The sequence below is a fragment of the Oncorhynchus clarkii genome, chromosome 23 (assembly GCF_045791955.1).
Source record: "Oncorhynchus clarkii lewisi isolate Uvic-CL-2024 chromosome 23, UVic_Ocla_1.0, whole genome shotgun sequence".
NCBI lineage: Eukaryota > Metazoa > Chordata > Actinopteri > Salmoniformes > Salmonidae > Oncorhynchus > Oncorhynchus clarkii.
The window spans coordinates 14061761-14084607 of record NC_092169.1 but is presented as its reverse complement, the minus strand read 5'-3'; the positions used below and the strand labels follow the sequence as shown (position 1 = coordinate 14084607).

The window sequence follows — 22847 nt, the reverse complement described above, 5'->3', positions numbered from 1 at the left end:
GTTGGGTACTACGAAAGCATGTCCAGAGTGCATAAGAGGAGATTACCGTGGAATAGTACTGTGGTCTGCCGACTGCCGCAACAGCCCTATCTGAGACCAGGTTGCTTAATGGGGTGTTGGACCGCCACAACAGCTACAATGCACCATGGCATAGATTGTACAAGTGTTTGGAACTCTATTGGAGGGATGTGACACAATTTTTTCATGAGAAATTCCATAATTTTGTGTTTTGTTGATGGTGGTGGAAATCGTTGACTCTGGCGCCGCTCCAGAATCTCCGATAAGTGTACAATTGGTTTGAGATCTGGTTACTAAGACAGCCATGGCATATGGCAGGGGTATTCAACGCTTACCCCACGAAATTCAGAGCCTGCTGGTTCTCTGTTCGACCTGATAATTAATTGCACACACCTGGTGTCCCAAGTCTAAATCAGTCCCTGATTAGAGGAACAATTTAAAAAAGCAGTGAAACTGGCTTTGAGGTCCAGAGTTGAGTTTAAGAGCAAAATGGTTTACATCAGTTTCATGCTTATCAAACCATTCAGTGACAACTTGTGCCCTGTGGATGGGGCCATAGCCATGTAGCCAAAATAATGGCCTGCCCAGCATCGTTATACATGACCCTAAAGGTGAATGGATGTTGATTGCTTAATTAACTCAGGAACCACACCTGTGTGGAAGCACCTGCTTTCAATATACTTTGTATCCCTCGTTTCCATTATTTTGGCAGTTACATGTATGTCAATGTTTGTTGCATGATTTAATGACATAAGAATGCAAAACGATTGTAAGCAACACTATGTTTCAATCAACCTTGTTAAAATAATACAATCATGTAAACACACTGTTTTTATTACATATGGTGAAATGTAATCTCATAAGGAATGTAATGAAACAATATGAAGCTGCTATACAGAGCACACATTACAAAAGCTCAGTCAATACAAAAGCAATTCAAACAAAATAAGCATTAGTAATACAAGTTAACTGGGACTGTGAACATGATATACTGGGTATATTCAATTCAGTTAGCTTGTGATACTTAATTTCTTGTATTTTACCGACTTCTTTTCTCCTCAATTTCGATCTTGTCTCATTGCTGCAACTCCCCAACGGGCTTGGGAGGCGAGGGTCAAGTCATTAAAAACAATGTTCCCTTTATTTAACTAGGCAAGTCGGTTAAGAACAAATTCTTATTTACAATGACGGCCTAGCCCGGCCAAAAATGTATGACGCTGGGCCAATTGTGCGCCGCCTTTTGGGACTACCGATCACAGCCGGTTGTGAAACCGCCTGGGATCGAACCCGGGTCTGTAGTGACACCTCTAGCTCCGCGATACAGTGCCTTAGACCGCTGCGCCACTCGGGAGGCCTGCTTGTAATACTTTAACAGAGCATAAACTGACAAGCATAAAAACATACAACATAAATGTTAAAGCAACCGTTGCAAATTAATCAACCTTAATTTCAGTATTGCATTTAAAACTGCTTCACAAAACGTAGTATCTACAAAGGAAAACCAAGTTTCTCCCTTTGGATCGAATAAAATCATTCACATTGCTAACTGGGATAAATTCTCGATTTATATCGAGGCAGATTTATATCGTCTTCAGTTTAACTCTGGTCCAGAGAACAGCTTTTTATAACATATTGCTATTAATCTGCCATAAGGCCATACAAATGTAATTGAATGTTTTTGAAAAGTGAGACGAGTGAGCGAACCTTATTAAGCAATCTTAGTTCAACACCTAGTGACAAAATTAAGACATTTAAGCCTCTTGGGGAGGCAAAAAGAGGCATAGTTCAGCCATAACCCGAAGTTTTTTTGCCATAATCTTGCATTTCTTTCTTAATTTGGGGGGAAATGGTAACATTAAACATTTTATTACTTTTGTATGGCCAACTTTCAAATTATCTATCAAAATACTGTCTTAACAAATCTTTCACATACACAACACATTCATAATACGTTTTGTAATCTGATATAGGCCTATTTCATATCTTTACATTTGTAATTTAGCATTCAGTAGTGATATCCATGCCAAGATATCAGTGAATGCGGTAAAAAAAAGTATTCAGCAGTATTGAGCTCAGAGAGATAGGAGATTTTTCAAATCTCTTTCAGTTCATTTTGTCACAATAATGAAGAAGTAGCAACCACTAAAATAATATCACTGGCATAAATAAAAGTTTCTGAAAAACATATCCAGCTAAAATTGCCTTCTCTGTCTTACGTTGTTAAAAGTATTATTTTATAGTACAATTATTATTAAGAAGACATGTAGTGTATATCAAAATGTTAACCAAATACTGAATAATTATAAACATACTACAACCCATACTTTAGCCTACTTTATATAAACTAAAACTAAGACAGCACTATTATGAATAGGCCCAGATAAAAACGAACCACACTCCTTAAGGCTTGACCTCATATACAATTGAAGTCGGAAGTTTACATACACTTTAGCTAAATACATTTAAACTCAGTTTTTCACAATTCCTGACATTTAATCCTAGAAAAAATTCCTGTCTTAGGTCAGTTAGGATCACCACTTTATTTGAAGAATGTGAAATGTCAGAATAATAGTAGAGAGAATGATTTATTTCAGATTTGATTTCTTTCATCACATTCCCAGTGGGTCAGAAGTTTACATAAACTCAATTAGTATTTGGTTGCATTGCCTTTAAATTGTTTAACTTGGGTCAAACGTTTAGTGTAGCCTTCCACAAGCTTCCCACAATAAGTTGGGTGAATTTTGGCCCATTCCTCCTGACAGAGCTGGTATAACCGAGTCAGGTTTTTAGGCCTCCTTACTCGCACACGCTTTTTCAGTTCTGCCCACAAATGTTCTATAGGATTGAGGTCAGGGCTTTGTGATGGCCACTCCAATACCTTAAATTTGTTGTCCTTAAGCCATTTTTCCACAACTTTGGAAGTATGCTTGGGGTCATTGTCCATTTGGAAGACCCATTTGCAACCAAGCTTTAAAATCCTGACTGATGTCATGAGATGTTGCTTCAATATATCCACATAATTTTTTTCCTCACAATGCCATCTATTTTGTGAAGTGCACCAGTCCCTCCTGCAGCAATGCACCCCCACAACATGATGCTGCCACCCCCATGCTTCACGGTTGGAATGGTGTTTTTTGGCTTGCAAGCCTCCCCCTTTTTCCTCCAAACATAATGATGGTCATTATGGACAAACAGTTCTATTTTTGTTTATCAGACCAGAGGACATTTCTCCAAAAAGTACGATATTTGTTGCCATGTGCAGTTGCAGTCTGGGCTTTTTTATGGCGGTTTTGGAGCAGTGGCTTCTTCTTTGCTGAGCGGCCTTTCAGGTTATGTCGGTATAGGACTTGTTTTACTGTGGATATAGATACTTTTGTACTTGCTTCCTCCAACATCTTCACAAGGTCCCTTGCTGTTGTTCTGGGATTGATTTGCACTTTTCGCAACAAAGTACGTTCATCTCTAGGAGACAGAACACGTCTCCTTCCTGAGTAGTATGACGGCTGCGTGGTCCCATGGTGTTTATACTTGAGTACTATTGTTTGTACAGATGAACGTGGTACCTTCAGGGGTTTGGAAATTGCTCCCAAGAACGAACCAGACTTGTGGAGGTCTGTAATTTTCTTTCTGAGGTCTTGGCTGATTTCTTTTGATTCTCCCATGATGTCAAGCAAAGAGGAATTGAGTTTGAAGGTAGGCCTTGAAATACATCCACATGTACACCTCCAATTGACTAAAATTATGTAAATTAGCCTATCAGAAGCTTCTAAAGGCATGACATCATTTTCTGGAATTTTCCCAGCTGTTTAAAGGCACAGTCAACTTAGTGTATGTAAACTTCTGACCCACTGGAATTGTGATCCAGTGAATTATAAGTGAAATAATCTGTCTGTAAACAATTGTTGGAAAAATGACTTGTGTCATGCACAACATAGATGACGTTTATATGTCTCACCTTCATCTATGGCCTACTGTTTAATGATGAGCTAAATGAAAAAAGTATCTGACCACAAATACATAGCAGGCAATGTGGTATTTCAGTAAGAGTTTTATCTTTTAAAGAATGAGGTTCTGTATCTGCACAGTATATTATAATTGATTTGTATTACATAATTGCGAATTGGCTACAGTACTAAGAACAATGCAGCTAATATACAACATGTTCAACCCATCATGCCTGGAGCCCTATTCATATGTGGAGCCCTCAGAGGAAGTGATTGAGTAATAAGGAGATTGTATTAACAGGCTTATTGTTACAGTTGCTCCTTCCCAAAAGCTGGAGATCTATTAAGATCTTAGTGACTCATACATTTCCTCTAAGGAACACATCTCATCCCATGAGCTCATCTCATACCAAATAAGCTGACATGTCATTCTTCAGTGTCTCTCCCTCTAGGCCTCAGCTTTCTCCTTTTTAAAATTAATTTTAAGGAAGGAGGGAGTGCGAAACTTATTTTTCTTCTTGGGGGACTTGGTTTGGCTGTTAGGGGTCTCCTCTCCCCCTGATTTCTCTGAGGTTATGGATATTTCAACCGTTTCTGTGGTGCTTATACTGAGCTTGGATACTTTGATGTTTAGTTTCTCTTCCCGTTCTTCCATATAATCTTTCCCATTGGGTATGATCTCTGTTAATGGGAAGAAACCAAGTCAGTGAGGAAAGATGGGGGCTTGTAGAAAAGTGTATAACTGCAGGAAGAATGAAGATGACCATTTTGTCTATAGTGCACCCTTTCCATAACTCCAAAAAAATTGAACGAATAAAAGGTTTATGAGAAGGAATGCCCTGATTTAGGAATTCATCTTCTCATGGAAACTTTATTGGACACACCGGTCTTGCTCCTTTCTTATGAAATACTACCTTTGGCAGGAGACATGAGTGGAGACAGGGACAGTGAGATGGTGGAATCGTCAAATGTTGTCATCTCATCTGCATCTGTGATATCAGCATCTGCAAGTTCAAGGGTTATCAATAGGGCCTGGAGTTTTCCTGACCATGTGACCTGGCCAGATAAAACATTGGTCCCTAGTCATCACAGATTCAGCAACACAAATACAGTAGCAGTACTGTAGATAACAGAGGTGAGAATTAAATGAAATGTTGATGAAGTGAGTGTTCTACATCATGATGACAGTGTTGATATTTGTATGGGATAGGGGAGAATCGTACCATCCTGGCAAAACTGCCTTCGCTCCACAACGCTCTTATACTCTTCTAGGACCTTCTCTGTCAGCTCACTGAAGGGGTTGGGAGGAAGAGAGCGAATCTGCTCCTCATCCTCAATGATAAAGGCCTGAGGGGAGAGAGAGATACAGAACAATGGGGTTAAACTTAACTGCTATACATACTGCTTAGTGACTAATGAGCTCCACAAATGCCCAGTCAAACCTTAAACCAATGGGAAGATCCATACCAGTGAGCTCCAACCCAACTATGTCACTGAACACAATATAAGGATGGACCAATGAAGACCCACATTACAGTCTTCTGATCATGATCATCATGGAACTCACCACCATATCATGTTAGTGTTGTGTGGTGTGAAGCTGACCCAAGTACTTACTGGTCCTGGTATGGTGTCCACAACGATGCCAGCTAGAAGATGGGACTTTGGTCCTGGAGTCATGCGATCAACAGTGTTCTGTTGCCTTATCTAAAATACAGATTTCCATTACAAATTATTTTAAGTTCTGTTAAGCATCCATAAAAATGTATACAAATGCTTCATGACTGATTGAACCACCCAGTTGTCATGCTAGAGGGAGACAGGCTGCATCCACTGCAATCCACACTCATTTGCTTGGGAGGAGAGTTCAATAGTACCTCCTTTACAATGTGTGTAGCAAATGGTCAAGCTGTTGAACTCAATATGTATCCCAGCCCAATAAGTCTGAACATGTCAATAAGGAACATGATTAGAGAACATGATATTCTAGCTCACCCGGTTCCTCTTCTCCAGAACATCAGTGGGGTTTGTATTAAGGGGAACAAACTGGTTGGGGTCCTCGATCTTTATGGAGGTGCCAGTGCCATTGCTGGTCTCTTCAGATTTCATCCACTAAAAGGAAAGATACTGGTTTAATAAAGATACTTCAGTCTAGGGCTCATTAAATCATTTTTGCTGAAAGGTGAATTTATTTCCTAGTGTCTGGTGGAAAGCAGACTGAACCAGGTTTTCCTCTAGGATTTTGCCTGTGCTTAGCGCCATTCAGTTTATAATTTATCCTGAAAAACTACCAAGTCCTTAACAATTACAAGCATACCCATAACATGATGCAGCCACTTCTATGCTTGAAAATATGGAGAGTGGTACTCAGTAATGTGTTCTATTGGATTTGCCCCAAACAACACTTTATATTCAAGACAAAAAGATAATTCCTTTGCCACATTTTTTTGCTGTATTACTTTAGTGTCTTGTTGCAAACAGAATGCATATTTGGAATGTTTTTATTCTGTACATGCTTCTTCTTTTCACTCTGTCAATTAGGTTAGTATTGTGGAGTAACTACAATGTTGTTGATCCATCCTCAATTCTCTTATCACAGCCATTCAATTATTTAACCTTCACCATTGGCCTCATGGTGAAATCCCTGAGCCATTTCCTTCCTCTCCGGCCACTGAGTTAGGAAGGATGCCTGTATCTTTGTAGTGACTGGGTGTATTGATACACCATCCAAAGTGTAATTAATAACTTCATGCTCAAATGGATATTCAATGTATGTTTTTTTTTACCCATCTACCAATAAGTTCCAGTTTTTGCGAGGCATTGGTAAACCTCCCTGGTCTTTGTGGTTGAATCTGTGTTTGAAATTCATTGCTCGACTGAGGGACCTTACATATAATTGTATGTGTGGGGTACAGAGATGAGTTAGTAATTCAAAAATCATGTTAAACACTATTATTGCACACAGAGTGAGTCCATGCAACTTATTATTCAACTTGTTTTTACTCCTGAACTTATTTCAATACTTATTGACTCAAGACATTTCAGCTTTTAATTTATGAACATTTCTCAAAACATAATTCCACTTTGACATTTTTGTGGTATTGTGTGTAGGCCCGTGACCAAAAATCTTAATTAAATCCATTTTAAATTCGGTCTGTTACACAACAAAATGGAGAAAAAAGGGATGTGAATACTTTCTGAAGGCACTAGACACTTCCTAAAATAATCAGAATTTATCCAAGATCACTCAAGAAATGTCCTTAATTTTGACGTTTTTGCAGAGGTCTTAGTCACAAATGTGTATGAAAAGGATTGATCTCTCGTTGAATGGCAGCAAACACTTCATTGAATAATACTGTTCAAATCAAATGTCACATACGTCATACACCTTACCGTGAAATGCTTACGAGCCCTTAACCAACAATGCAGAGTTTTTCAAAAGTAAGAAAAATCTGCTAAATAAACTAAAGGAAAAATGGTAACACAAAAATAACAATAAAGAGTATATATACAAAGGGTACCGGGTCAATGTGCAGGGAGGGGTACTGGGTAGTCGAGGTAGTGGAGGTAATATGTACATGTCGGTAGGGGTAAACTGACCATGCATAGATAATAAACAAAGAGTAGCAGCAGCTTGACCAATTGTTGACCAATCACAAAACGAACAAAAACGTCTTCATAATATATGCACAAACTGTTCCGGGTGGGAAGCATGCGGACACCTTTAGAAGATGTTATGTAGGGAAATATGTTTCATACATGTAGTTATACAATATTCCACAAGAGGGCAGGCTAACCTACAACATGTGATATTGCATCTCTGCTATAGGAAGACATATTGTCAGGTGGAAGCAATGGAGGTGCAATACTGCATGTACACAATGTAGTCTACCGGTACACAAGGTAGATTGAAGAAGACTGGTTTATAGCAGCTCACCATGGTCTTGGTTCTGGGGCTACACTCTCCACTGAGTGAGCGTTCAGGCACATTGACCTTCAGGTAGCTGTTGGGAGAGTTGAGCCAGCGCGCCCTCTCCCTCTGCTGTTTCTGCACCAGGAAGTTAAAGGGGTTTCTCTGACCCAGATCACTGTCCTGCAAAGGGACAGTGTAGACCGTGGCAGGAATCTCCACATCATTTTTGGTCCGAATCTTTTCCCTCACTATTGGGTGGTGGTACGTATAGCCTGTACGGTAACCCTAGCAACACAGAGAGACAATGTTTCAGTCCACCTGTCAAAATGGATTCCACGAAAACTCGGACACCTGTTATCCATCAACTGTAAAGTCTCTATTAGTGTTGAGAATGTTTAATAGATTTTCAAGGAAAAGGTTTGTGCAACTTAATTATGCTCAAAACAAACACAAGGTGTTCTCTGTTAAGTGAATGGCCCTCGACAGCATATAAAAACAATCTCCCAAGGACACGTTTTCAAACTTTGGTCCTGCAGTTTCCCATCACAAATTTGTAAGATTATTTTCATCTTTAACAATGTGAACATACACTTCATATCAGTGACTAAAGCCTGTGGTTTAAGGGGATCCTAGACCACCCACTGTTTAGCCTCCATTGTTGGAACACTTTGTACAGTACATATAAACAACACTTTCAAAAGTGCCTGATTTCATAGGGAATGGATCATGCCTGGTAACACAGTGCAGTTGGCAGGGGAACTGTTGTTAGGGACACATCAAAGAAAAGGGGGGACCGCAAACCCCAAACCCAACCATGTTGAGCAGAACCCAGGGAGTGTGTTGAGTTTTCCAGTCAATTGACTCTGAAGGATTGTGTGGTCTGTGCTCTTAACTCCACACAGCATGGCCTGGCATCTGGAATCCATGATGGGGGAGGCGGGCTATGATCACACAGAGCTGTACAAGCTAACACAGCTGTAGCCTACACCAGCCCCAGTCCGCAGCAAGTGGCATGTCATCAGTAGATTCAATATAGAGATCAGGCTTGCTCATTGTCTGCTGTGGCCACAGAATGTGTCTGGCCCTAGTCATTAGCAGTGTTGTTGAGATAGTATTGTTTAAAGGGGAAGCCCTTTGAACATCACACAGTTATCTACAGTGGATTCTAAACACAGACCCATCGCTAACAAACAGCCTGATAGCTACAGGCTAAGATTAGATGCTCATCTTTGATAAACACGCAACGGTCTTTAATAAGGCACATTGGGACAAAAAAATGGTGCATTAGTTCAAGGAGCTACAGCTGGCCTTGATGATCCCCCATGTTTGATTCACGAGTTAAAAATACTACTTTCCGGTTAGGATTATGATGTCAATATATTCACACACATCCTCAGGATGTGCATGGGAGAGGAAACCCAAAGCATTGTGGGAAAGGTCAGGTATAATGGTCAGGTCACCTACCAGGTTGTCCAGCATCCTCATGAGCGACTCAAATTCTGCCTCGCCCACTTTCCACTTGATTTCGCTGTCCACGGTGACCCCAGCAGCAGCCACTCCATGGGTCAGGGGCTTGAACCTCTCCCTGTCCAGGAGCACCAGGTTCTCTACTCCTGCAGAGCACCGCAGAGCACTGACCTGAATGACCACATCAAAAACACATATAGTCAAGGTCAGGAATTTTTCCTGACCATTTGAATTCACCAGGTTAGCCGGATAATGAGTAAAGTCTAAAACTAGCTATTATAGTGAAAATATGAGGTAAAATGTGTCACGAGGCATCACTAGAGTGTAGTAAAGAAAACAGAGGAATCCCAGACTGACCACACATGGAATAACCTGCTCAATGGATAAACCAACACTATCCCAGACATATTTTAATTTTTACTAGGCACGTCAGTTAAGATCAAATTCTTATTTACAATGGTGGCCTACCCTGGCCAAGCCCTCCCCTAACTCGGACTACGCTGGGCCAAATGCGTGCCGCCCTATGGGGACTCCCGATCACGGCCGGTTGTGATACAGCCCGGCATCGAACCAGGGTCTGTAGCGACGCCTCTAGCTCTGAGATGCAGTGCCATAGACCGCTGCGCCACTCATATGATGATAAGAGAACACATTATCTGTCTGCTCCACATAGAGCTATGAGTTACATGGGGACTCAACCAAGTCCTAGAACACTAAACTCCACCTGGTGCTGTTTGAGAACAGTGGTTTTAATCACACATAGAGTATTTGATTTAGCTTTGTTTTAACAGATGTTTGACTTCTTACTTGTTTCTCTCACACACAGGGAATGTAACACAATATCATTCAATTGAAAAATGACCAACACCAAGTTTGATTTGTTTCCAAAACCCTGGGAGCATTTTTATTCACATTATTCACATGGGTTTAGACCACACACGTTTACTGAGGCAAAGTAAACACGCATATATCTTGGATTGCAGCACGCCAACATCCTATTTCCATGGTAAGAAAAAAGAAATAGCAGTAAACTATTCCATGACCTATACAATAATGTGGTAGAAAAGGTGTGGCTGATGAATTCCAGTGTTACCTGGATTTCGCAAGCTTGCTGTGAGTGGTAAATGTAGTGGAAAGCCTCCTCAATAGTCTCCCCCAGAGCAACCAGGCCATGGTTCCTCAGAACAAGCACCTACAAAATGATTAAGCGTGGGATAACAACATCAAAAAAAGGCCATATGAATGCAGAAGTAAATACAAAGACATGAAAGGTAAAGCAGTTTAGCAAGTGGATACAACTTCCTGTAATGTGAAAATGCATTTTAAATGCTCTTATACCTGTGTAGAAAGAGCAATTACTACAGTAACAGAACAGTTTGATTAAATGCATTAAATGTTCTGTTTCTATGTTTGGCACACACGACAGTGAGCCTGTTGTTGTTAAGGAAACCCATCATTCTGCGTTACCTTGGCAGTGGGCCCTAGGGCTTTCTGGAACTCCACCTTCTCTTCTTGATCATCCAGACAGCCTTGGTAACTGAAGTAGGCAACATCGCCCAGAACCAGAGCCTCTTGGGAAATGGGCAGGATGCCACATTTCATCGAGGACACCTGTGAGTTCAGGATAAAAGCAACCGTGGCTATGCTGTGTCACCAACAACTAACAAAAGTTATTTCCGGCTAGTAAAACATCAGACATATAGCAACTATAAACTAGTAACTATGAACTTTAGAAGGCAACAGCACAATTACATTAGGGGCACTTAGTGTATATACAATAATGAAACAAAGATGAGATGGTAAAGATGGTAAATACACTTCCAGAGGTTGCTCTTCATTCAGTCATGAAGGGACATGGCCACTCATTGAACTTTGGTTTAAAGTGTACTCACAGCAGCAGTGGCAGAGGTGTGGATGTGTATGATACACCTGATGTCAGGGCGCATGGAATAGACAGCAGCGTGAGGGCTGAAGCCAGAGTGGTCCACCTCCAGGTGGGTGGATCCCTGGTCGACAACATCACCAATCATGTTCACTTTCACCTGGAAACAGACCAGGACACAACATCTCTAGGTCTACTATGGCAGCAAGATACTGAGTCGGATACAAAGTCACACTAATGTATTGGGTATTATTCCAACTGATTGTGCTGTTACTCACTGTATTTAGTTATTATGATTATATTGCAAGAGGAATCTAGTTATCCTTTTATTGGGACTTCCATCAATACTGTATTAAGGCATCTACATGCTGACAACAAGCTAGAAAACATCCATTCAACACAATTGTCAATTCTCCTTGACCCCTTGCTGAAGTAGTGAGGCATGTCTCTCAGCACAGCCAGGGTCTGTTTGAGTGGCTGGCCATTGATTATGAGGCCCTGTCAATAGTCTGAACACATATTCTGCACAATTCACACATCTGAATAGGGTTGTTTTGTATTCTTAATGATTGTGTTGTTCACCCACTGGAGATAAGCACAAGCTGTTATTTTCTAGGGTCGTTCTAAGCCACGTGTATGGAATATTAAAGCGCATGGACCATTATACCTACCAGACTGCCAGCCGTCACTTCAGTGAAAGAGAGCCCTTGTGGGATGATAAGAACATGGTCTTGTTCTTTGCTAACCCGGACCTGTACAAGGAAAAGGAAAACGTATATAACAAGCAAATGTCAAAAGGCATGCATTGCCAAGAGCAACATTGTACCAGCTATATCATTTGCTACTGGATATAGACAATTATCAAGATAAAAATGACTATTTATACTTTAACAATGCTTGCCAATTGCAAAAAATAGAATGTGTATTGGGTGACTGAGAACTCCATGTGTCATTTTGACGTGCCTACAGTAATCAAGATTCATACTGTGCTTATGAGTCTAATGGTTAGGGCGTTGGGCCAGTAATCGAGAGGTTGCTGGATCGAATCCCCAAGCTGATAAGGTAAAAATCTGTCGTTCTGCCCCTGAGCAAGGCAGTTAACCCACTGTTCCCCAGGCGCCCGAAGACATGGATGCCGATTATGGCAGCCCCCCGCTCATCTCTGATTCAGAGACTTTATACTTTATAAAGGGCATTCGACAAAACGGAACCCTAATCTTTTACAACCACTTCAACAGTGACTGTTGGTTTATAAAGAGACAGTGCTGCCTCCACCTCAAAGCCATAGGAGACAACCGTTATGTTTTCATTTCCTAACAGTTTCAGTAAACATTCCTAGTGTTTTTAAAACACTATACTACGGTATAAATACTATAGTATTCACTGTAGTATACTGTATGTAGCCCCTGCGCACCTCTCTGATTCAGAGGGGTTGGGTTAAATGTGGAAGACACATTTCAGTTGAATGCATTCAGTTGCACAACTGACTAGGTATCCCCCTTTCCTTGATGCTACATTAAGTTGCTATAATACGTTTTTTTTTAATGTGGGTTCTACTCACAGTAATGTATGAGCTGGTGAAATGGGCCCAGCTGAAAAGGTCCACCAGTCTGTAGACAGTGGCTAGCTTACAGCGACACTGTTTCTCCCCTTTGGTAAAGGATGGAGACTCTTCCCCATAGAGGTCATTGACTGGGGCGACCATCCCTGGGCCTGGAGAGAAAACGCATTGCATTCATGGTGAACTGATGTGACCGAGAGCACAGTCACTAACACCCTACAGCCTTCGTGACAAGCACCACAAATTTCTAAACGGCCACCTTTGTTCAAACTAAACAAGCTAAACCATTCATAATACTTCAGAGATATAACATTTATGAATGTTCATGAAACAAGAGCTTTCTTCATGTTCACGTTGTATTATAACATGGTCAATGGAATTAGCCTTCTCCATGACTACTCGTTCAACATGAACAGCTCTTAAAATGTTCTGCCTCTCTCTTTTCAAGTTCCTCTAACAACATTTAGCTCAAACGATTGCTATAAAAATGACTTTCTCATTAAATCACTACATCTCAGCATTCCTTGCTTAACTTTTGGATCATTATAGTGCTGTTCTCAGAACGTCTCATGAGTTCTGAGTAGTATATATTTTTTGACTTTATACTTTATAAAGGGCATTCGACAAAACGGAACCCTAATCTTTTACAACCACTTCAACAGTGACTGTTGGTTTATAAAGAGACAGTGCTGCCTCCACCTCAAAGCCATAGGAGACAACCATTATGTTTACATTTCCTAACAGTTTCAGTAAACATTCCTAGTGTTTTTAAAACACTATACTATGGTATCATTACTATAGTATACACTGTAGTGTTTTATGGACTAATGTCAGCAAAACCACTACAGGCAATACTGTAGTATTTACTGCAGTATACTGTAGTACAGTGCCTTGCGAAAGTATTCGGCCCCCTTGAACTTTGCGACCTTTTGCCACATTTCAGGCTTCAAACATAAAGATATAAAACTGTATTTTTTTGTGAAGAATCAACAACAAGTGGGACACAATCATGAAGTGGAACGACATTTATTGGACATTTCAAACTTTTTTAACAAATCAAAAACTGAAAAATTGGGCGTGCAAAATTATTCAGCCCCTTTACTTTCAGTGCAGCAAACTCTCTCCAGAAGTTAAGTGAGGATCTCTGAATGATCCAATGTTGACCTAAATGACTAATGATGATAAATACAATCCACCTGTGTATAATCAAGTCTCCGTATAACTGCACCTGCACTGTGATAGTCTCAGAGGTCCGTTAAAAGCGCAGAGAGCATCATGAAGAACAAGGAACACACCAGGCAGGTCCGAGATACTGTTGTGAAGAAGTTTAAAGCCAGATTTGGATACAAAAAGATTTCCCAAGCTTTAAACATCTTTTTTTTAAAACAGCTTTTCTTCAGCAGGGACAGGGAAGATGGTTAAAATTGATGGGAAGATGGATGGAGCCAAATACAGGACCATTCTGGAAGAAAACCTGATGGAGTCTGCAAAAGACCTGAGACTGGGACGGAGATTTGTCTTCCAACAAGACAATGATCCAAAACATAAAGCAAAATCTACAATGGAATGGTTCAAAAATAAACATATCCAGGTGTTAGAATGGCCAAGTCAAAGTCCAGACCTGAATCCAATCGAGAATCTGTGGAAAGAACTGAAAACTGCTGTTCACAAATGCTCTCCATCCAACCTCACTGAGCTCGAGCTGTTTTGCAAGGAGGAATGGGAAAAAATGTCAGTCTCTCGATGTGCAAAACTGATAGAGACATACCCCAAGCGACTTACAGCTGTAATCGCAGCAAAAGGTGGCGCTACAAAGTATTAACTTAAGGGGGCTGAATAATTTTGCACGCCCAATTTTTCAGTTTATGATTTGTTAAAAAAGTTTGAAATATCCAATAAATGTCGTTCCACTTCATGATTGTGTCCCACTTGTTGTTGATTCTTCACAAAAAAATACAGTTTTATATCTTTATGTTTGAAGCCTGAAATGTGGCAAAAGGTCGCAAAGTTCAAGGGGGCCGAATACTTTCGCAAGGCACTGTATTTACAGTTAAATATGCACTATGCAGAAATGGCTCTGGTTGCTAAAATTCTAAGAGTTTGCCTAATTTCAGTTTATGTGACAAAACAAGCAAGTATAGTGTAGAGAATCACTGCACCACCTAAACCGCTGTGAAATATATTTTCCATAACCAAAAATATTGGATTTTCATGTTTGAAGCCGGTGTTAAAAACTGAAAGTAAATAAGGCAAAAATGAAACTTAAGACCGGGAAGCATAAATATAGCGCACATAGAACAGATATACCACTTATTAGACTTGCTTTTAATGAGTGACAGATCTATGACTAAATGTCTATGTGGATTTGGTCAAGTTGCTCAAAAAGTTGCATATTGCAGCTTTAACAATAGTATACAGTATATTCTGAAAATATTGAGACGCCTTGACTTTTTCCACATTTTGTTACATTACAGCCTTGCTCTAAAATGGATTAAATTGGGTATTTAATCAATTTTTCAATCTACACACAATACCCCATAATGTCATAGCATAAACAGTTTTTTTGATTTATGTACATTTATCTAATAAAAACTGAAATATTACATTTACATAAGCATTCAGAACCTTTACTCAGTACTTTGTTGAAGCACCTTCGGCAGCGATTACAGCCTTGAGTCTTCTTGGGTATGACGCTACAATCTTGGCACACGTGTATTTGGGGAGTTTCTCCCATTCTTCTCTGCAGATCCTCTCAAACTCTGTCAGGTTGAATGGGGAGCGTCGCTGCACAGCTATTTTCAGGTCTCTCCAGAGATGTTCGGTCGGGTTCAAGTCCGGGCTCTGGCTGGGCCACTCGGACATTCAGAGACTTGTGCTGAAGCCACTCTAGTGTTGTCTTGGCTGTGTGCTTAGGGTCGTTGTCCTATTGGAAGGTGAACCTTCTCCCCAGTCTGAGGTCCTGAGCGCTCTGGAGCAGATTTTCATCAAGGATCTGTCTGTACATTGCTACGTTCATCTTTCCCTCGATCCCGACTAGAGGTCGACCGATTAAAATCGGCATGGACGATAAAATAGGGCCAATTTTAAGTTTTCATAACAATCAGTAATCAGCCTTTTTGGATGCCGATTATGGCTGATTACATTGCAATCCATGAGGAAACTGCGTGGCAGGATGACCACCTGTTACGCGAGTGCAGCAAGGAGCCAAGATAAGTTGCTAGTTAGCATTAAACTTATCTTATAAAAAAACAATCAATCAATCTTCACATAATCACTAGTTATCTACACATGGTTGATGATACTACTAGGTTAACTAGCTTGTCCTGCATTGCATATAATCAATGCGGTGGCTGTTAATTTATCATCGAATCACAGCCTACTTCAACTTCACCAAACGGGTGATAATTTAACAAAAGCGCATTGCTGAAAGAAGCACAATCTTTGCACAAATGTACCTAGCCATAAACATCAATGCCTTTCTTAAATTAATACACAGAAGTATAGATGTTTAAACCTGCATATTTTGTTAAAATAAATGCATGTTAGCAGGCAATATTAATTCGGGAAATTTGTGTCACTTCTCTTATGTTCAGTGCAAGCAGTCAGGGTATATGCAACAGTTTGGGCCGGCAGGCTCGTTGCAAACTAATTTGCCTGAATTTTACATAAATATCACATAACATTGAAGGTTGTGCAATGTAACAGCAATATTTAGACTTCGGGTTGCCTCCCTGCCGCTGAAAAACATTCTCAATAGCATGATGCTGCCACCACCATGCTTCACCGTAGGGATGGTGCCAGGTTTCCTCCAGACGTGACGCTTGGCGTTCAAGCCAAAGAGTTCAATCTTGTTTTCATCCGACCAGAGTATCTTGTTTCTCATGGTCTGAGAGTCCTTCGTTATGTTTGCGGGAAAAAGTGGGAGGCTTGCAAGCCGAAGAACACCATCCCAACCGTGAAGCACGGGGGTGGCAGCATCATGTTGTGGGGGTGCTTTGCTGCAGGAGGGACTGGTGCACTTCACAAAATAGATGGCATCGTGAGGAAAGAAAATTAAGTGGATATATTGAAGCAACATCTCATGACATCAGTCAGGAAGTTAAAGCTTGGTCGCAAATGGGTCTTCCAAATGGACAATGACCCCAAGCATACTTCCAAAGTTGTGGAAAAATGGCTTAAAGACAACAAAGCCAAGGTATTGGAGTGGCCATCACAAAGCCCTGACCTCAAACCTATAGAACATTTGTGGGCAGAACTGAAAAAGCATGTGGCAGCAAGGAGGCCTACAAAACGGACTCAGTTACACCAGCTCTGTCAGGAGGAATGGGCCAAAATTCACCCAACTTATTGTGGGAAGCTTGTGGAAGACTACACGAAACGTTTGACCCAAGTTAAACAATTTAAAGGCAATGCTACCAAATACTAATTGAGTGTATGTAAACTTCTGACCCATTGGGAATGTGATGAAAGAAATAAAAGCTGAAATAAATAACTCTCAACTATTACTCTGACATTTCACATTGTTACAAAAAAGTGGTGATCCTAACTGACCTAAAACAGGGAATTATTATTAAGATTAAATGTCAGGAATTGTGAAAAACTGAGTTTAAATGTATTTGGCTAAGGTGTATGTAAACTTCCGACTTCAACTGTATGTAAATAAGCTATTTTTGTTTTTTATTTATAATGCATGTGCAAAAATGTCTAAAAACCTGTTTTCACTTTGTCATTATGGGGTATTGTGTGTAGATTGACAAGGAACATGTTTATTTAATACATTTTCGAATAAGTCTGTAACGTAACAAAATTTGGAAAAATGGAAGGGGTCTAAATACTTTCCGAATGCACTGTAATTACTGTCGTTAAAAAAACTGTAGTGTATATACTACAGTAATTAATTAAGTGTCTTTGCAGATTGTAGTATACTGGTGGTAAATTGTGGAATAGACACCGGCTGGAATGCGGTTTTAACCAATCAACATCCATTATTAGACCCAACCGTTGTGTAATATTCTACAGTATACTACATTTTACTACAGAATTCTATAATAAGTACTCTAGTATTCTATAGTAAACTGTAGTATTTTTTTATGTGGACGATCTCCATTGAAAGATGGAGGGAAACATAATTGACAATCCATACAGCTGCAATTCATTATAAAGTCCAGGACATGTGGGCGACTTATGAGAAACATTTGGCATGTGGAATGTTGTCAACAAGTACTTGAGCAGAATTTTGCTGCATAAGGGCTCTCAATGTCACAGGTTTTTGTGAATTCCTTGTTCCAAAACATTGACAATACAGAGAATCAGGATGCATCACTGAAAGACTATGCAGACCCACATGTACTCTCTCACATGTGTGCGCACACACTGCTACTTACTGAGAGGAGATGTGAAGGAGCCTGTCCCTCCCACAGAACTGGCCATGATCAGGTCAGCTACTTGCCTAAGAGCCAGCAGCCCTGTTGGATTACTGCCCTTAGTCATCTGATCCTGGACCAGTCCTTCCAGCTCATCCTTAAACACCTGGAAACCAAACAATGACATGTTAAAATGACTGAGTGAAAACAGTCCCAATAGTCACTGGCTTACATCTATCAATCTTTACCAGTCCAGGATAGTGGTCACTGGTCACAAAGAATAAGATGAGGGAAGGAAGTAGGGCGGAAGGTAGCCTAGTGGTTAGAAAGGTGAACCAGCAACCAGAGGGTTGCTTGGTCAAATCCCGGGTCTGCTGGGAAAAATCTCCTGGGAAGTGGGCTGGCAACTGGAGGGTTGCTGGTTTCAAATCCTAGATACCATTGAGAAGGACCCTTAACATCCCACAACAACAGCTTCCTGGTTGCTCAGTGTGGCAGCCCCTGCACCTCTCCAAAAACCTGTATATGTGCGTCTTTCAGAAGGGTTGGGTTTAAAGTGGAAGTCTTGTGTACAATTGACCAAGAAAGTTATCTTAATCTTCCAACTTCTGGGATGGTCTACTGTTGTGTAGTTATGCAATTATTCTCACCTTGACCCTGTTCCAACTCCCTGTCTATTCAGCCATTCACATTAGGACAATGTACTTCCAGTGTACTCTCAGCCCTAAAAAAGCCCTTCTGAATTAAATCACATTAGATTCTTCTAAAACCCTCTTTGTGCCAATGTCACTAGAGGTAACTGGGAAGTATCCTTCTCATTAAGCCAGCCTATTAATTTATACCCACAGTGTCGTTGTATATCTTGGGTATCCTTCCCAAAAAGACGATTCTCCTGCAAGCCTCTTTGGTGGAACGCCAGCATTCCGCCCCATCTCAGTGCGGTTCCCATGGTGATGAGCTAAGTTCCACTTGTTGGGGTCTGTTATGCAATCACAGACATGCGTGGGCTCATCTTATTTCCATGCACTTTACGGGCATGTGTTTGTTGCACCTCCTAGCAGCATCTCTAACCACATTTTACTGCTCGATTATCTATGCCTCCGATTCACAATTGCATATATGCATTTATCATGGGTGCATATAGGCAACATTTACTGCTTATACTACAAAAATATAAGTATATATATATGTACATACAGTGGATGCCCAAAATTATGCTCATGCCTATATTGTTCTGTCTCTCAAGAATTAAATTTGACAAAAATGTTTCATGAGCTAAGCTGTGAACTTGACAAGGACATTTGGTAGGCAAAGTATAATAAGGCTCAAATCTATTCGGACTGGTTCATATTTAAAGATTTAAAACCACAGCAGTGGAGCTTGGCTGTTTCCTCTGACAGTAGCACATTGTACTGCATTGCAACAAAGATTTACACTGTACAAACACCGTACTACTTAATATGACTGAGTTGCCTAACTTGTCTTACCTAGCTACCTCAAGGGTAAGAGCATCTGCTAAATGTCTCAAATGTAAAAGTAATAGCCTCTTTATTTGCAGATCAGTTCAAATGTAGCCATCAGAATGAAAACTGAAGACATAAATGATGTAGTGTCTCTACTAGAGCCAATGACATAGGCCTGGACCTCGAAGATAAAAACTGTTCAGGCCATGTGATGGTCTGCAGCCAGATAATGAAAATGGCTGTACTGTGTACACACATTAACATAGACATAAAGAACAAGAGACATACTGGACTCTGTAGGATCTGAGTGACTCTCTTCTTTTGCTCCATCATGTTGAAGTCCTGCTGTATTTCAGGTGACATGTTCCTGCTGCGGAGGTACTCAGGGTCACTCTCGTCCACCCGGTCAAAGTACCTCTCCTTGGAGTCTGTGCTGGATAAGCACAGGGTCATGGACCCAACCGTATGTCTGATCTCCACCAAACTCATACTGTCCAAGTCTTCACAACAGCCTCACTCTCTCTGATCCTCACCTGACACACCCCAGGACTGCTGGCACTGGGAATCTGTTGGGGACAGACAAAAACTTTAGTTTTCCACCAGTGCTGATGATGCAACAAGTATGGCCAGATGTTAGACATTTTTTTTTAAATCCACAGGAAACTTGATTCATACTAAATCAATTATTTTATTGCTGAGGTAAACTAATAGGCTTGCATAAAGTTGTAAACAAACCCATAAAGAGTTTCTGCTGCTTTTGCTAAATCTAATGGGGATCCTAATAATAAAAACATAAAAAAAGGTTTAACATAACCACCTCTATCTCTGCAGAGAAACAGAGAAACCCCTGTGTGTCTACTGTAATCTGTGGGGTGGGGGAAGGGAACATCAATCACCAATGTTTACTGTCATACAAACAGCCAGAAAGCATGTCAATAGAATATTACAGGGGGCCTTTGCATTATCGCCTCATATAAAATCAACTAGTTTGGGAGAGCATTTAGCACCTATTGTGTTAAAGTTACACCTTTTTTTTTGGGGGGGGGGGGTATTCTACCCATTTTAAGGTGTCATTTTAAGGTGTCAAAAGTGGTGTCTTTTCTGCAGTGAAAAGCCAGATACAGATAACTTAAACTTGTTATCTGAAGATAATATACAGAAAAGGCATATTACAGAAAACAGCAGCAGAGCATTTCCTGTATTACACAAGTATAATAACTACTGTCCAGAAAATCGGTAAACGTTCTTATTTTCTATACAGACATCTAATCAAAATAAACAGTAGGGCTAGGCTACAAGAATTCAACCATATGTTCAAAGAGTCAAAGATATCGAGTTCCGCTAATATGAACGGCAAGAAGCACAAACAAGGCACCCAGGTCCCGTAAATATACCATTACGTAAGAGTTAACGCATTAAAATCAGATCCAACAATGTGATATGATGAAAGGAACAACAGAAGAAGAGGAAAAATGTGCTGCATGATGCATCTTACGCTTTAATCAAAGGAGATACTCAACTCGCCGACGAAATAGGATACTCCATTGAGGAGCACCACGACAAAAAAGTTGAGCATGTACAGTATATGCCATCATTGAATTGACCATCGACTCGTAACTTTAAACTTCCATGAGTATTATCAATACGCTGTGCTACAAAGTAACCCTAGACCATTTGCACTAAACCTATCCACAGGAAATAGGCGACATTGTATACAGTAACTATTTGAAACATCAAACCTTTTTTGCCAGTGATCGTATCTCCGTAGCCTATCTAACGACAGAAAACCCCCACAAGTCCTGGACAGAATTCAAAGATCGAGACTAAAAGTGTTAAATGTATTCCAGATGTCGATGCATTCTGCAAACGTGTAAAATATTACTCCGTATGTGCGCCCTATGTCGTTGCAGTAAGCATGTAAACAGCTGTGTGTGTTTCTAAATTTGCAGGGGCGAATTCATTTAGCCGATTATGTAGCAAAACGTTTCTTAAACGGAAACAAACAGAACGTTACGGGGCGAGACCTACTTGCATTTGTCCAATAGAAGCTCTCGTTTGGACTAATGAAGATGACATCCCTGAATGCAAGCAAGTCCGCATGTTGTGAGTGGGTGTGTTTGTGCGGAAAAAAATGAGACCATGTGACTTCTCATGTCCCAGATCATGACTACATCCATTTGTATTGCTGATTAACTGATTTCCTAAACACTTTTATACCAATGGGAACACAGGAATAATGTAACTGTTTTCTGGAGAAGTGTGTGAGCTGTGTGTGTGGGGAATACATAAGTGTATGACGATCTTGTAAATATTCACTAGCATACTAGATTTGAACTAATAATTGAGAAATCTGGCATTCCCATGGTTGGCATCAAATATTTGGCAGTCTAGACATCATGGGGCACTTGATCTGTTAATTTTCTTGAATAATCTAGCTGTTCTATGAACACGATTGACACCAAGTCTAATTCTCAAGGGTATTTTCAGTCAGATACGACTCAGAAATGTAAAGATTGGAAAATGATGTATTGAATGGACAAAATGATATTTCCTGTACTATAGAGAGCACACATACAGTGCCTTCAGAAAGTATTCACACCCCTTGACTTTTTCTACATGATGATGTGTTACAGCCCGAGTTTACAATGGATTCAATTTAGATTTTTTTTAAATCACTGGCCTGCACACAATAACCCACAATGTCAAAGTGGAATTATGTTTTGGGAATTGTTTACAAATTCATTAAGAATGAAACGCTGAAGTGTCTTCAGTGTCAATAAGTATTCTACCCCTTTGTTATGGCAAGCCTAATTAGCTTCAGGAGTAAACATTGGCGTAACAAAGGAGTAAACATTGGCATAATAAATGACATGGACTCACTCGGGGTGCAATAATAAGGTTTAACATGACCTCATCTCTGTACCCTACTTATACAAATATCTGTTAGGTCCCACAGTCGAGCAGTGAATTTCATACAAAGATTCAACCACAAAGAACAGGGAGGTTTTTCAATGCCTCGCAAAGGAGAGAACCTATTGGTATTTTTTTTTTACACTGAATATCCCTTTGAGTATGGTGAAGTTCTTAATGACACTTTGGATGGTGCATCAATACACCCACTCACTACAAAGACACAGGTGTCCTTCATTTCCGGAGAGGAAGGAAATGGTTCAGGGATTTCACCATGAGGCCAATAGGGACTAAAACAGTCACAGAGCTTAATGGATGTGATAGGA

General features: G+C 40.3%; 1 protein-coding gene across 1 annotated transcript; it reads right to left on the bottom strand.

Moving 5' to 3' along the window:
• Positions 1-836: 836 nt before the first annotated feature.
• Positions 837-21614, bottom strand: LOC139381603 (gamma-adducin-like). Its single transcript, XM_071125254.1, has 15 exons — positions 21351-21614; positions 19900-20177; positions 18170-18314; positions 12786-12937; positions 11896-11976; positions 11235-11384; positions 10810-10953; positions 10436-10534; positions 9340-9513; positions 7900-8160; positions 5958-6074; positions 5580-5669; positions 5186-5309; positions 4877-4966; positions 837-4643 (listed from the first exon to the last, which is right to left on the bottom strand). Exons 2-15 carry the CDS (start codon positions 20098-20100, stop codon positions 4411-4413), a joined length of 2061 nt encoding a protein of 686 aa, XP_070981355.1. The 5' UTR covers positions 20101-20177; positions 21351-21614; the 3' UTR covers positions 837-4410.
• Positions 21615-22847: the final 1233 nt, after the last annotated feature.

Excerpts from the sequence above, each read along its gene's own strand:
- LOC139381603 (XM_071125254.1), bottom strand. The coding sequence starts at position 20,100 with ATGAGTTTGGTGGAGATCAGACATACGGTTGGGTCCATGACCCTGTGC. Across the intron at positions 18,315-19,899 it reads CTCAGATCCTACAGAGTCCA|GTGTTTAAGGATGAGCTGGA; the intron begins GTATGTCTCTTG and ends TTTGGTTTCCAG. Across the intron at positions 6,075-7,899 it reads GCCCCAGAACCAAGACCATG|TGGATGAAATCTGAAGAGAC; the intron begins GTGAGCTGCTAT and ends CTTTCCTTTTAG.